Here is a 13889-nt window from a genome sequence, read left to right as displayed (position 1 = left end):
TCCAAGTATAAAATCGAGTTGAAAAGGGGTGCCCAGAATGCTACTCTAATGTTAGTCAGGTGGAAGATGGGGCTGCAGATTCTGGTCTTGGTTACTGGGCTCCAATGCTCTGCTCTTAACTCTCTCAGCCCCAATGGTGACTGACGTGGGGGAAGGGGTAGAGCATGAGGGGGAGGGAGGGAGTGAGGGGATAGATATCATGGGAGGGAGAGGGACTGCAAGCTTTCCCTGGACAGGGTGGTAGGATGCGGCATGGGAGGGGAGCTGGGAGATGTGAAATGGGCTTAGGGATGGGATGGCATTGGAGGGATGTGAACAGCATAGGAGGAAGGGGTGGAATGGGGGGAAGAGATTAGGATGATATGTGAATGAAAGAAGGAATGGGATGGATATGGCACAAGAGGAATGTCATGGGAGGGATTGAATGGCATGTGATGGGAATTTAAATAAATAAACTTGCAATAAAGATCACTACAAATGTTTTCCAGGTCTCCTCTATTCAGGAAATAAAGGATTGCAAAAACTCCACTAACAATTTATACACATCTGCTTCTTCAGTTTGCTCTCCCTGCTGCTTGAACTGTCAAAAAAAAAGTTAACTAAAATTAGACTGGGGAATACCTCGAGGTTCAATTACGTGCATCTGAGCACAATTTTGAAAAATAAATCTTGCTTTATTTCCTTTTATGCTTCACCTACTATGAGTACTTTGAATGAGGTAGTGGCAGTGCTTGGAATCCATCAAACAGTGCTCTGACATGAATCAATGAGTTAAAATTGGTTTGCATTTGTGAACAGTCTAACAGCCGATCTGGGCGTGAAGAGTAAATGCCAATTTTTTGGCCTTTACCAATATGGCAGACTATGCACATCTGGCTTGTAATGTGTATGTGCTTCCTGCTAATCATACTGGAGGCTTAAGGAGTTTCTCAGCATCCAAGAAACACAAAGCCACATTTCTGAGACACGGAGTCAGTTTAATTCAATTCAGTAGTCTGAACTGAAATTTAATTTCCATTTTAACAGTGATATAAAAAAAGGCCCTAAATCATAAATTCTTGATTTCTAACTGTGCCAATGCATTAGGTGTTTGATGTAAATTACTGTAATCATTAGTGTCACCTCGCTCTGTTGTACAAGGTCAAACCACTATTCTTCTCAAAGTTGCTAAAGCACACAAGAGGGAAAAACAGGCCCTTTCTGAGAATGCATGTTCATTTGATAGTTTATTACACCTAGCCAGTTCCTAGTAATCTACCTGGATTGTCCTTTGTAGCGGTTTGATCTCCACATTCTTATTTTCAATAAGAAATGATTAAAGTCTATCGAAAACTTTGCACTGGATAATACTGGATTGGCGGTTTCCCTCTACAATCACTTCCATGATAACAAAGCTGTCAGCACAGGACTGCATTATGATTGTCCTTGATACATAACCATAGTGGCGAGGAAAATAATTGGTTTGATAGCAGATACAACTATCTGACAATGAAACCGGAACCAGGCTTTGATTTCAGAACGTGAGACATCAGCAAAGGAGGAAAATAAAAAATCACTGACAAGTATATTTTAAATCAAATATGTTGTAATGCTGTGGTTTTCGAGTGTAGAACCTGCCTTTATCTGAAAACTGACTTTTTTAAAAGAACAATGTCCAGAAAAGCATCTTATCTTGTATTTGTTAATTTCATCAAGTTAATTAAATGAATTGTTAGGATTCTTTTAAAACCATTGGCTTAGATGTCATCATTCACTTGGTAATCCACTTTTACTACATGTCCATCAACTGATCTTTTTTTTCAAACTTTATTTCTAAAAATATAATACTGAGGAAGTCCAAAACAAGATAAGTTACCACAACTGCAAAGTTCTGAAAAATCAAGCTGGAAATTTGACCAAAATGGGAAGTTTGCATTATAGCAAACATCTGTGTTGGAACAGGCCTGATAACTACTCCTGCACAAACATAATTGGGAAACCAGTTAGCTCAGTCAGTGGGGTTCAAGCCCCTAGCTAGGCACTGCTTTTTGTAGGCGGCACGACTCGGGTTCGATTTTGGCCTTGGGTCATGTCTGTGTGGAGTTGCATGTTCCTCCCGTGTCTGCGTGGGTTTCCTCCGGGTGTTCTGGTTTCCTGCCACAGTCCAAAGGTGTGCAGGTTAGGTGGATTGGACATGTTAAATTGCTGCTTAATATCCCAAGATGTGTAGGTCAGGGGGATTAGCCGTGGTAAATGCGCAGGGTTACGAGGATAGGATGGAGAGCTGGGTAAGATACTCTTTCAGAGAGTCGGTGCAGACTTGATGGGCCAAGTGGCCTCCTTCTGCACTGTAGGGATTCTATGTTCGGGTGACATAATGGTGACACATCAAGTGGCACACTCTTACCTGATGAAGGAGCAGTGCTCCGAAAGCGCGTGATTCCAAATAAACATGTTGGACGTTAACCTGGTGTTGTGAGACTTCTTCCAGGCGACATAATGATATTATTTACTCCCTCCTCTGTGCCTTGCAGTATCTCACTGCCCTGCCTGTTTGCTGACCCCCTGTCCACAGGCTTGGATTTGACATGAAGATGGCAATCTTCGGAGAGACTGACATGTTGGCAACACTTTATATGCACCTAGCAAAGATCATTTATCATCATTTATCATCAGTTGTATTTACCAGTGCGAGTTTCATCATATGGATAGTTCGCCACAACGTCACCACCATGAAGATTTGCTGAGAGAACAAATGGGATATCCATGATCCAGTGAATGATAGCTTTGGTCTCTGGTGCAAGCTGCAGAAACAAGAATCTCTCAGTACAATAATGCATCACACATTGACAAAGATCTCTTAAAGCATGAGCAGTAATGAAAATACTCCCGTACAAGCACACCATGAACTTGTATGTGAAGACTCTTGAACATAGCTTGTTTTTATTGGAACAGTTTTGGATTTTTTGCACTAAAATCTTTGTTCTATACATTTTCAATCCATATGGCTGCTTGTGGCATTATCTTTTACAAATAAAAGATTTCCTGCTTCTATAAGTTTCATAACTAGAACAGCTTGCAACTTCACCTCTGTGTACAGGGAAGCTGTGTGGTTTGCGCCACCTAGTGGACTTGTTGGGAAGCAATTCCCAACAATTCTGTTAGCACAGAACAGGCCCAGTAATACTGATGACTTCTCACTCAGTCATATGCACTATCCTAAAGATTCAGGGCAGCAAAGGCTTTCTCTATACTTGTGTACATTTATCAGCATTCCAATACTGCATAATGTGCAATATTACTGGTCTCTGAACCCTTGTTAACAAAACAGGCAGTACGATAAATCCTTTGAGCCAATCTGCAATGAATCGCTATATAGAACCCAGTAACTTCTTTCTTACTGTTGATTTTTCTATCATTACGTTAATGCTCACTTTGATAATACTGTATTGCTGTGTGGGTGTCACAGAATTATGAAGCATGCAAAATGAGTTTTCCAAACTGGCGCTTGGGGAAACATGGTGGCACAGTGGTTAGCACTACTGCCTCACAGCGCCAGGGACCTTGGTTCAATTCTGCCCTTGGGTGACTGTGTGGAGTCTGCACATTTTCCCCGTGTCTGCGTGGGTTTCCTCCGGGTGCTCCGGTTTCCTCCCACAGTCCAAAGGTGTGCAGGTCAGGTTCATTGGCCATGCTAAATTAACCATTAGTGTCCCAAGATGTGTAGGATAGATGGATTAGCCATGGGAAATGTGTGGGGCTAAGGGGATAGCGTGGGGGAAAGGGCCTATGTAAGATGCTTTGTCGGAGAGTCGGTGCAGACTCGATGGGACGAATGACCTCCTTCTGCAGTGTAGGGATTCTAGGAACTGCTGGTCTCAGCAAATCCAGCAAGTTCACTTTGGTGATGTGGAACTATGCGGAACCCATACTTTGGTAGTTGCACAGCGTTAGGGCAATATCAAAACAGCTTACAATGAAGCATTTCTGAAGATGGCTGGCCCAATTTCAATAGAAGTAACAGGAATAAGGAAATCCACAGCAGGGCAGGATCCTGTTGTTAACAAGCACTTCACTGAAGGCTGCCATCCTTCTAGCCTTGGGCCTGTACAGCCCAACACAATATGGTGTACATATTGCTGGGAATTTAAAGGGCGAATGTGCAAGTAATGGTCACAGCTTCTGAGCAGTGCACGCACTGTGTTGACCTTTCACAGCTGGTTTTGTGTTACCACTGTTACTCTGGAATAAGTCCTGCAATATCAGTAAGGGAAAATTGCTGGAAACAATTCAACAATATTAACTCCCCAATTACAAACTTGAAACAAATTCACAACATAAATGCTTTTCGATATTTCTGATTGGAACAAGTTGAATAACTCACAATTAGAAACATCCCCTCCTCAATAAGTGTACCAAATAAAACTCCGGGACAGGAGGAGGCCATTCAGCCCCTTGAGCCTGTTATACTATTCATTTCAATCATGGCTGATCCACACCTCATCTCTATTTATCCACCTTTTCTCCAGATTCTGTGATTCCCTCACTGAGTAAAATTCCTGTTTGTCTCGGTCTTGATCGTTTTAATTGAGCTGGATCCACATCTTCTCGGGTATGGAGAGAATTTCACATTTCCACGAGAGTCATAGAGGTTTACAGCATGGAAACAGGCCCTTCGGCCCAACTTGTCCATGCCACCCAGCTTTTACCACTAAGCTACTCCCAATTGCCCGCGTTTGGCCCATATCCCTCTATAGCCATCTTACCCATGTAACTGCCTGAATGCTTTTTAAAATACAAAATTGTACCCGTCTCTACTACTACCTCTGGCACTTTGTTCCAGACACTCACCCCACTCTGTGTGAAAAAATTGCCCCTCTGGACCCTTTTGTATCTCTCTCCTCTCACCTTAATCCTATGCCCTCTAGTTTTAGTCTCCCCTACCTTTGGGAAAAGATATTGACTATCTACCTTATCTATGCCCCTCATTATTTTATAGACCTCTATATGATCACCCCTAAGCTTCCTACCCTCTAGGGAAAAAAGTCCCAGTCTATCCAGCATCTCCTTGCAACTCAATTTTCTCCTGAATAGCCTAGCTCTCATTTTAAGGGTGTGTCTGTTTGCTCTGGATTCCCACATCCTATTGAGGTCGAGTCCAAGATATTCCATTGGAGTACGTCAGTTTCCTAAAGCAATTCTAGCAGGCCTGAATTGCTTGGACAGCCTGCTGCAGGGATAGGCTTTTTGACCAATGGGTACGAATTGATGGTGGTGATTTGCTACATATATATTACAACACCTCTGCTGGAGTATTCAAATAAGATGCAAATGACAGAATATATGTTATTGTGTATTTCCCGTCCCTTGCGGCCTAGCAATGTTGAGATCGAAGGTCATCTATGGTGGTGAAGGGAAGGGTTTCAAATTTAAAAGCCAGAGTCTCTGGATTTGATAGAAGGACAACTGATTGCTTGGGAAATCTCAAAACCTGATGGTCAGTTTGAGAGGCTGCTGACCAGGTTACAGTGTAGCAACAATCCGAACCACTTTCCAAATCGCCCCAACGCCCCCGCCCGCCACTCCAAAACAGATGTCTCCCAGGATGTCAACTCTCCAGAATTGGCCTGGAGTCTGCAGGAATTGAAGATCAATCTTCAGGTCGCTGCTGTGCGCAACCCTGGAGAAAACAAATTACAGCAACATTACAAAATTATCTTTGCCTTACATTTTTTGTGAGCGTTTCTCTTTAAGATAATAATATTGAAAATGGCGGGGTACAAGGCTGTTTGGCTGATATTCAAGCATCATCCATTTGGGTAATGAGTCTTTTTGTTTTCTGATTGGCTGATTAATGGTTGAAGCGTGGAGGAAAAGTCATGAGATGAGATCTCCAAGAATACATTTAATCATAGTTAGCATCCCTACTCCCCAACGGAATTGAAAATCCCACCAATAATCTATCAAATGTATTTAAATTACACTGCCCTCTATAAAAGCAGCCTTCCTTTATTTGTTTAAAGTTAATTTATTAGTGTCACAAGTGGGCTTATATTCACACTGTAATGAAGTTACTGTGAAAATCTCCTAGTGGCCACACTCCGGCACCTGTTCAGGTACACTGAGGGAGAATTTAGCGTGGCCAATACACCTAACTTGCACGTCTTTCAGACTGTGGGATGAAACCAGAAGGAAACCCATGCAGACACGGGGAGAAAGTGCAGACTCTGCACAGACAGTGACCCAAGCCAGGAATCGAACCTGGGTCCCTGGTACTGGAAGGCAGCATTGCTAACCACTGTGCCACCGTGCTGCCCTAACAGGTATTGCGAATCTGGAGCAACATAGATATTCATAAGGTAGTTGAATAACGACATTATGAATGGATTATCGCAAATCTTCCAAATGTTTCAGCTTGCTCTATGAAACTTTGACAACTAACAGAAGCCTTAAGGAAAAGTGGCCTTTAATGACAGTTTAGATAACTACTGATTTCTACTTTCTAACTCCAGCAATAGTTCCCCTGATAGATGTGGTTCCACAGAGTAATAAAGTGGGGTTGAATGAATTTGAAAAATGGCCTACCATCCTGTGGAGAAGCCTGCTGGAAACACCGAGGAAAGAGTTTGAAAATCACAAAGGCTTTTCAGTTTCAAGGAGGTTTAAGGAGAGAAAAAGGCTGAGGCAGGGAAATTGAATATTCTGTACTTGGTAACTCGATCACAAGTGGAGCTCGACTCCATGTTGGGACCACAGGCGTTCTGATAAAAGATCGTCGACCTGAAACATTGTCATTCCCTGGACATTCAGGGCCAGAGACAGATTGCCACTCCACTCCCGGTTTCTTCCTTCAAAACTCCGACTGCTCCTTTCTCGGCCAACCTCCCGACTCAGGCCGGGCAAGAACCGCAGCGGGTTCCCAAGTCTGTGCCTCGAGGTCTGGAGAGCTGGAGGTAAGGAAGTAACACCCCTTTTTTACAACACTAACTGCCATAAAGTAGATAAGATCCAACCACTTACAGAAGCCAGAGTGATGTTAAATTTGTAAGGTAACTGGGGGGAATGGGGAAATTAGGGTCAGGTGGTCAGTAGGTTGGGTGGTCAGGAGAGTTGGGGAACATCACTACTTTAGTTACCCAGAAATTGGAAGCAGGCACATTAGCATCTTTTAAGAGGCATGGATGGGTACATGAATAGAGAGGGAATAGAGGGATATGGACCAAGGGCAGAAGGTTTTTTTTAGTTTAGTTAGGGCATCATGATCAGCACAGGCTTAGAGGCTGAAGGGCCTGTCCCTGTGCTGTACTTTGCTTTGTTCTTCTAACTTTTCCTGGGTAACTGTTACTGTAGGACAGTCACAACCATCCAAAGGTTGTGATTTATACTGTACTTTAACATGGTTCCCATTGCAGGGCAATTGCCCAACACAAGCTTCCCAGGCAACTGTCATGCAATCCTTACCCAGGGACTTCCAATGGGGGGGGGTTCCCAAGCGCATCTCTGGTGTAATCTGCAGTTACAACACCCTGGAACTCAAAAGTTGCGGGCCATTAACTCTGTTTCACTCTCCATAGATGTTGCCAGACCTGATGAGTACTTCCAAAGTTTTCCATTTTTATTTAACTTCCAGATAGGTAGGAGATACTTGAGCCAGTTTGCAGAATGGCTGTTCACAGAGCGTGTTCCTCAGGAAATCACAGGCCTGCATTTTCTTTTCCTAACTATTGAAACTAATGGAACTAATGGAAGAGGTCGGCACAGTGGTTAGCACTGCTGTCTCACAGCGCCAGGGACCCGGGTTCAATTCTGGCCTCGGGTCACTGTCTGTGTTGAGTTTGCATGTTCTCCCCGTGTCTCTGTGGGTTTCCTCCAGGTGCTCCGGTTTCCTCCCACAGTCACAAAGATGTGCAGGTTAGGTTGACTGGCCATGTTAAGTTGACCCTAGTGTCAGGGGGATTAGCAGGGTAAATGTGTGGGGTTACGGGAATAGGACATGGGTGGGACTGTGGTCGGTGCAGACTCGATGGGCCGAATGGCCTCCTACTGTACTGTAGGGATTCTATGATTCTATAAACAAGGCACTAAGGGCCCACAATTCCCTAAGCAGTGCTACCTGTGAGCAACCTTTCTGGCAGGGGGGGGGGGCCTCTGTGGATGTCAGCCTTGCTTTGTGTGCATGTGTGTATATATGTGTGTGTGTGTGTGTTTTCATAAGAGAAAAACTGGGGAGTATGAACATTCTTCCATCTTAATGATTCTATAGAAAACAAAGTGTAGAGAAGAAAACACTGGATTAAATTCTGATGTGCAAGATGAAGCTACGCGTTACTCAGGGAGCAGTCACTTTGTCCCAGTTCTCTGCAGTCACCATCCTACCTTTGTGTTTCTGTCCACAGAAAGCTTTAGATTTTTCAGAAGATGGTTATTGGGCCCCCCTTCCCTTTCATACACATAAACAATCCTGTCAAGGTCGAGAAAATTCCTGTTGAGGTCTATCCCTTGGGCATTATTCCGACCCACAAACCAATCCTTCAGGTCACCGGTCTGGAAGAGAAAGACAAGGGGGGAAAATGTTATGTAAGAATATACCGTTGAAAGCAATTAAAATGATCTGTAAAACAGAAGCCAAACATTTCTTGAAAATTGGACATTTATATTACCAACAATTACTTAATTACCTGTTTATTCTGATACTGAATTGGGCATAATTTACTAAAATGGGGATGTGGAGAAATACAAAAGCTTGGTGATGAAGGTATCGGTTGGAAGGTGAAGGTGAAAGGAGTATCAGCTCCTAACAAATGACAAACATTTTGTTCCTTCCATGCAGCAGTGTGACAGGAATGAAGACTTTCCGAGCTGGACACAAGTTCTAAAGCCAGCTCTGTTAGGGAGGAGCAAGCATTTGAAATGAAGGATGGAGGCGATGTAGGAACTAAGGGTAGATCCATCAGAGGTAACAAACAGGAGCTGATTGTTAGACTTGTGAGAGGCATAAAGAGACTGTGCCTTTGAAGAATGTAAAGAAACAAAGATGGTCGTGTCCCCAGAGGGCGTGAAGGATCATGGTGCAACCGTTCAGCTATTACACTGCAAAAAGACTTTAGCTTGGGTGCACAGAAGGAAGCATACATACTACTGAATAATGAATAAAATATTGATATTAAGTAGAAACAAGGTGGGAGGGAGGACGGGACTCCTAGTCCAAGGACATGGGTCACATCTTGCAATGCCGAGTAAACCCATTGACCAACAATGGGGAGTAAAAGGTCCACAGGATTAGCAGTCAACTACACCACAGATAGTTAATTTGTGAAGGAACTGAATAGTAAAACTTTGATGGGAAACCATCTGATGTAATCTGTTTAGCAGTGCAGATTCATCAAGGGCTTTGGAAATCCCAAGACAATAACAATTATACACCACAATGTTCAGGAGCTGAATTGCAAAAGTACATATGTTTGCACTTATACACAAGAACATAAAAATACGTAAGTCACCAAGGGAAAGGCTTTATCAGAAACCACACTGGCAATCTTAAGTCAGGCCCAAAACTGCAAGATTATGCATAATAGCCCAAATTTCTCTCATTGCTGCTTTATTTGCATAGGAACTGAGGTAGGGTTGGCCTAGGCCAGTCATTAGAATTGCAAGAGGGAGGAAGGTGAACAGGAACGCTTTGCAAAAAGGAAAGGCGAGATAAGATTAAACTGAGAAATACACATGTTGAGAATGTGCTATTAAGGAGGGTTAGAACTTAAAATGTGCTCTGAGCTTATCAGTTCACTATTAGAATGTGCAATAAAAAGCAGAAGTGCCACGCAAATGAATTGAACTGGAATCTCCTCCCTTAGGGAGTTTTGTTTTTGAGTGCCTGCCAATGTAAAGAACCGTCTCAAATCATCTCTGGGGACAAATGGGAGAGACGCAACAGATTGTGAACTGAGTCAATAACAAACTACTTCTTACAAAGCTAGTTTTAAAATGATGGCCCAACTTTGAACTTGCCGTAAGTCCAGGAATAATCTGCTGGCAATGCAATATTTACACGGATTCAGAAAGAATGCATCTGGCACCATATTTACAGACAATGAATTTGTGTTTTATTTTTGGGGTGGCCTGTATATTGCCTGAAATCAGGCAAGAAAATTGTGTCAAAAGCTATCAGGGATTGAGGAGCATTCTTCCTCACTCCCTCCTCCATCTTCATTTCCCCAGAAGCACCTCATCACCATTCAACATTTCTTCATGGGGATGTAGCTGTTTTAGCAAGTGACAAACTGGGGTGTATTTGCATTTATGTTATCACACTGAACATCTCAAAACAGTGCACTCGATAAATTATTTTTCACTTTGTGGAAAATATGCGTGCCGGAATTTTACTGCCCCGCCAGCCCCGGGAATCGGAGCGGGTGAGCGGCGGAACATGGGAAGGTCCATTGACCTCGGGAGGGATTTTACGGTTTCGGGACAAGCGAGGCCATAACATCCCACCCCATGGTTGCTCATAATAGAAAGAACACAAACTGTACCCCAGCAGCCCACGTTTACAAGGCGCAAAACAAAATGTCTAATGTTAGATGTGATTCTCCAATTGGACAGCACCAGCTGAACAATCCTGAGTGTGCTGATAGCTACACTAACAACCAATTTAAGATCATTAGTCAAGCTCATAATGTGGTTCATTTATACTTGCTGGAAGTGACATACAAGCATACACAGAAAGCCATTCTCTACAAACAAAAGGAACACATTCAAGCTTTACACCATTTTTGAATTACCCGGGAGCTTGGGGAGCCTATAGTTCCCTATTGCTTTCACCATGCAATGCCTCGACCAGAGTCGAGTTGCTAAGCATTCAGTACCCTTTTTTCTGTAGTATAAATTGTAGTGATTGTTTGAAGCTTGGAATTCTTGTGTTTTCCCGGTGAGTGCTTGATGAAAAGCTATCTTTCTTTTCAGCAATATTCAAGTTCAGTACTACCCAGCAAAATTACTTTTTAAGTGTTGTTGTGACACAAGTAATGAGTGACAATGGACATAATAATAACTAAAATCCAAGTGTTCGAAAACGTTTATCCAACTTTCATGGAACACTGATGCCATCTTATGGCAGATTTGCCATTACAATTATTGTCCTTTTTTGTGCCAGGGCTATGGCTGTCCAGTAGATGGCGGTAGAAGCAAATCTGACACACAATAAATCTTAATCGTTACACTTCTGAATATGCAGAAGCTCTGTAAGTAGGTTATACAACATGTTTTACAATTCAACCTGTAAAGAACACAATTAAAGTAGAAAAGTTGCAGACACAAAATTCTACACAAATGTTGATAACATCCTCACCACTGTAATATAATGGAGTATGTTAGACTAGTTTCACAAAGGGTTAACCATAATAGTCTGTGTGTTATAGATGGGAATAATATACACTCGTTTGATGCAAGACTCTGGGAGAGTCTAATGTGAATGCAAAAAGGACAGCAGGGTTAGAAGATCCTGAGAGAATGTTCTCCATACCATGTAAATATGTTAAAATGAATGCTTTGAGTGTTTACAACCAGCAATCTTTGGGAATCATTGAAATGGCTCCAATCCAACAACACAATAATACAACCGTCAGGGCCTCCAGCACCCCCCAACCAAAGACACTACTGACACCCAGTACTGGATAAATAGAAATTTCCTTCAATTAAAAAAATCCCGAGGACCAAAGCCAATGTATTAATTTCCCACACCTTGCTTTTGTTCCATAGCTGCGTCTCTCTGGCAACTACCTGTATCTGAGTTAAACCCTGGTGTCATACTTGGCCGCAGGTGAGCTTCTAACCACACTGTGGCACAGTGGTTAGCACTGCTGCCTCACTGCTCCAGGGACCCAGGTTCAATTCTGGACTTGGGTCACTGTCAAGCCCACGGATAACCTCACGATGCTCCACTTCTCCAGCTTCCACCCTAAACACATTAAAGAAGCCATCCCCTACGGACAAGCCCTCCGTATACACAGGATCTGCTCGGATGAGGAGGATCGCAACAGACACCTCCAGACGCTGAAAGATGCCCTCATAAGAACAGGATATGGCGCTAGACTCATTGATCAACAGTTCCAACGCGCCACAGCGAAAAACCGCACCGACCTCCTCAGAAGACAAACACGGGACACAGTGGACAGAGTACCCTTCGTTGTCCAGTACTTCCCCGGAGCGGAGAAGCTACGGCATCTCCTCCGGAGCCTTCAACATGTCATTGATGAAGACGAACATCTCGCCAAGGCCATCCCCACACCCCCACTTCTTGCCTTCAAACAACCGCACAACCTCAAACAGACCATTGTCCGCAGCAAACTACCCAGCCTTCAAGAGAACAGTGACCAAGACACCACACAACCCTGCCACAGCAACCTCTGCAAGACGTGCCGGATCATCGACACAGATGCCATCATCTCACGTGAGAACACCATCCACCAGGTACACGGTACATACTCTTGCAACTCGGCCAACGTTGTCTACCTGATACGCTGCAAGAAAGGATGTCCCGAGGCATGGTACATTGGGGAAACTATGCAGACGCTGCGACAACGGATGAATGAACACCGCTCGACAATCACCAGGCAAGACTGTTCTCTTCCTGTTGGGGAGCACTTCAGCGGTCACGGGCATTCGGCCTCTGATATTCGGGTAAGCGTTCTCCAAGGCGGCCTTCGCGACACACGACAGCGCAGAGTCGCTGAGCAGAAACTGATAGCCAGGTTCCGCACACACAAGGACGGCCTCAACCGGGATATTGGGTTTATGTCACACTATTTCACATAAATATTTCTGCTTTTTTCCTCCTGAGTCTTTATCATGCGATCCTAGAATCAGAATTTATGTCACACTATTTGTAACTCCCACAGTTGCGTGGACCTGCAGAGTTTCACTGGCTGTCTTGTCTGGAGACAATACACATCTTTTTAGCCTGTCTTGATGCTCTCTCCAGTCCCATTGTTTTGTTTCTTAAAGACTGGATTAGTTGTAAGTATTCGCATTCCAACCATTATTCATGTAAATTGAGTCTGTGTCTTATAAGTTCTGTTTGTGAACAGAATTCCCACTCACCTGAAGAAGGGGCTCAGAGCCTCGAAAGCTTGTGTGGCTTTTGCTACCAAATAAACCTGTTGGACTTTAACCTGGTGTTGTTAAACTTCTTACTGGATCTTCGCTACAGAGGTGGATAACTAGAATCAGAAAATTTCCCAACTCAGCAACCCACCAAGGTTCAAAGGTTTAAAATCCCATGTTCCTCCGGAGAAGTAAATTATTGCAAGGTCCACTAAATCCAAAAGATCCTCGGCAGCCATGGAGGCAGCAGAGTTCTAAGATGGCCTGGTTAAAAGGCCCACTTCAGTTCTCTGAGACTATGTCTCAGTTGTTATAGATGCAGCTTGGTCCTCTAGCCCTCACTCGATCATGCCCCTCCCCAGCCACCTTCCTGGCACCACCCCCACTCACCCCTCATCCAATATATGCCACCTCCACTCACCCAGTATCCAACATTAGTAGAAATCATAGAAACCCTACAGTACAGAAAGAGGCCATTCGGCCCATCGAGTCTGCACCGACCACAATCCCACCCAGATCCTACCCCCATATCCCAACATATTTTACCCACTAATCCCTCTAACCTACACATCTCAGGACACTAAGGGGCAATTTTTGCATGGCCAATCAACCTAACCTGCACATCTTTGGACTGTGGGAGGAAACCGGAGCAACCGGAGGAAACCCACGCAGACACAAGGAGAATGTGCAAACTCCACACAGACAGTGACCCAAGCCGGGAATCGAACCCAGGTCCCTGGAGCTGTGAAGCAGCAGTGCTAACCACTGTGCTACCGTGCCGCCACGCACGGTACCATGGCTACTGTGCT

At 43.9% G+C, this 13889-nt stretch overlaps 1 protein-coding gene across 1 annotated transcript in view; it reads right to left on the bottom strand.

Moving 5' to 3' along the window:
* cpe (carboxypeptidase E) overlaps positions 1-13889 on the bottom strand; it is a 128105-nt gene that overhangs the window by 35611 nt on the left and 78605 nt on the right. Inside the window, exons 3-4 of the mRNA XM_078213415.1 lie at positions 8356-8523; positions 2666-2783 (exon numbers count right to left, since the gene is read on the bottom strand). Of these exons, the coding sequence (XP_078069541.1) occupies positions 2666-2783; positions 8356-8523 (286 nt within the window). The remainder of the gene's footprint in view (positions 1-2665; positions 2784-8355; positions 8524-13889) is intronic.

This window comes from Mustelus asterias, chromosome 1 (genome assembly GCF_964213995.1).
Source record: "Mustelus asterias chromosome 1, sMusAst1.hap1.1, whole genome shotgun sequence".
NCBI lineage: Eukaryota > Metazoa > Chordata > Chondrichthyes > Carcharhiniformes > Triakidae > Mustelus > Mustelus asterias.
This window is presented reverse-complemented; position numbering and strand designations above follow the sequence as displayed.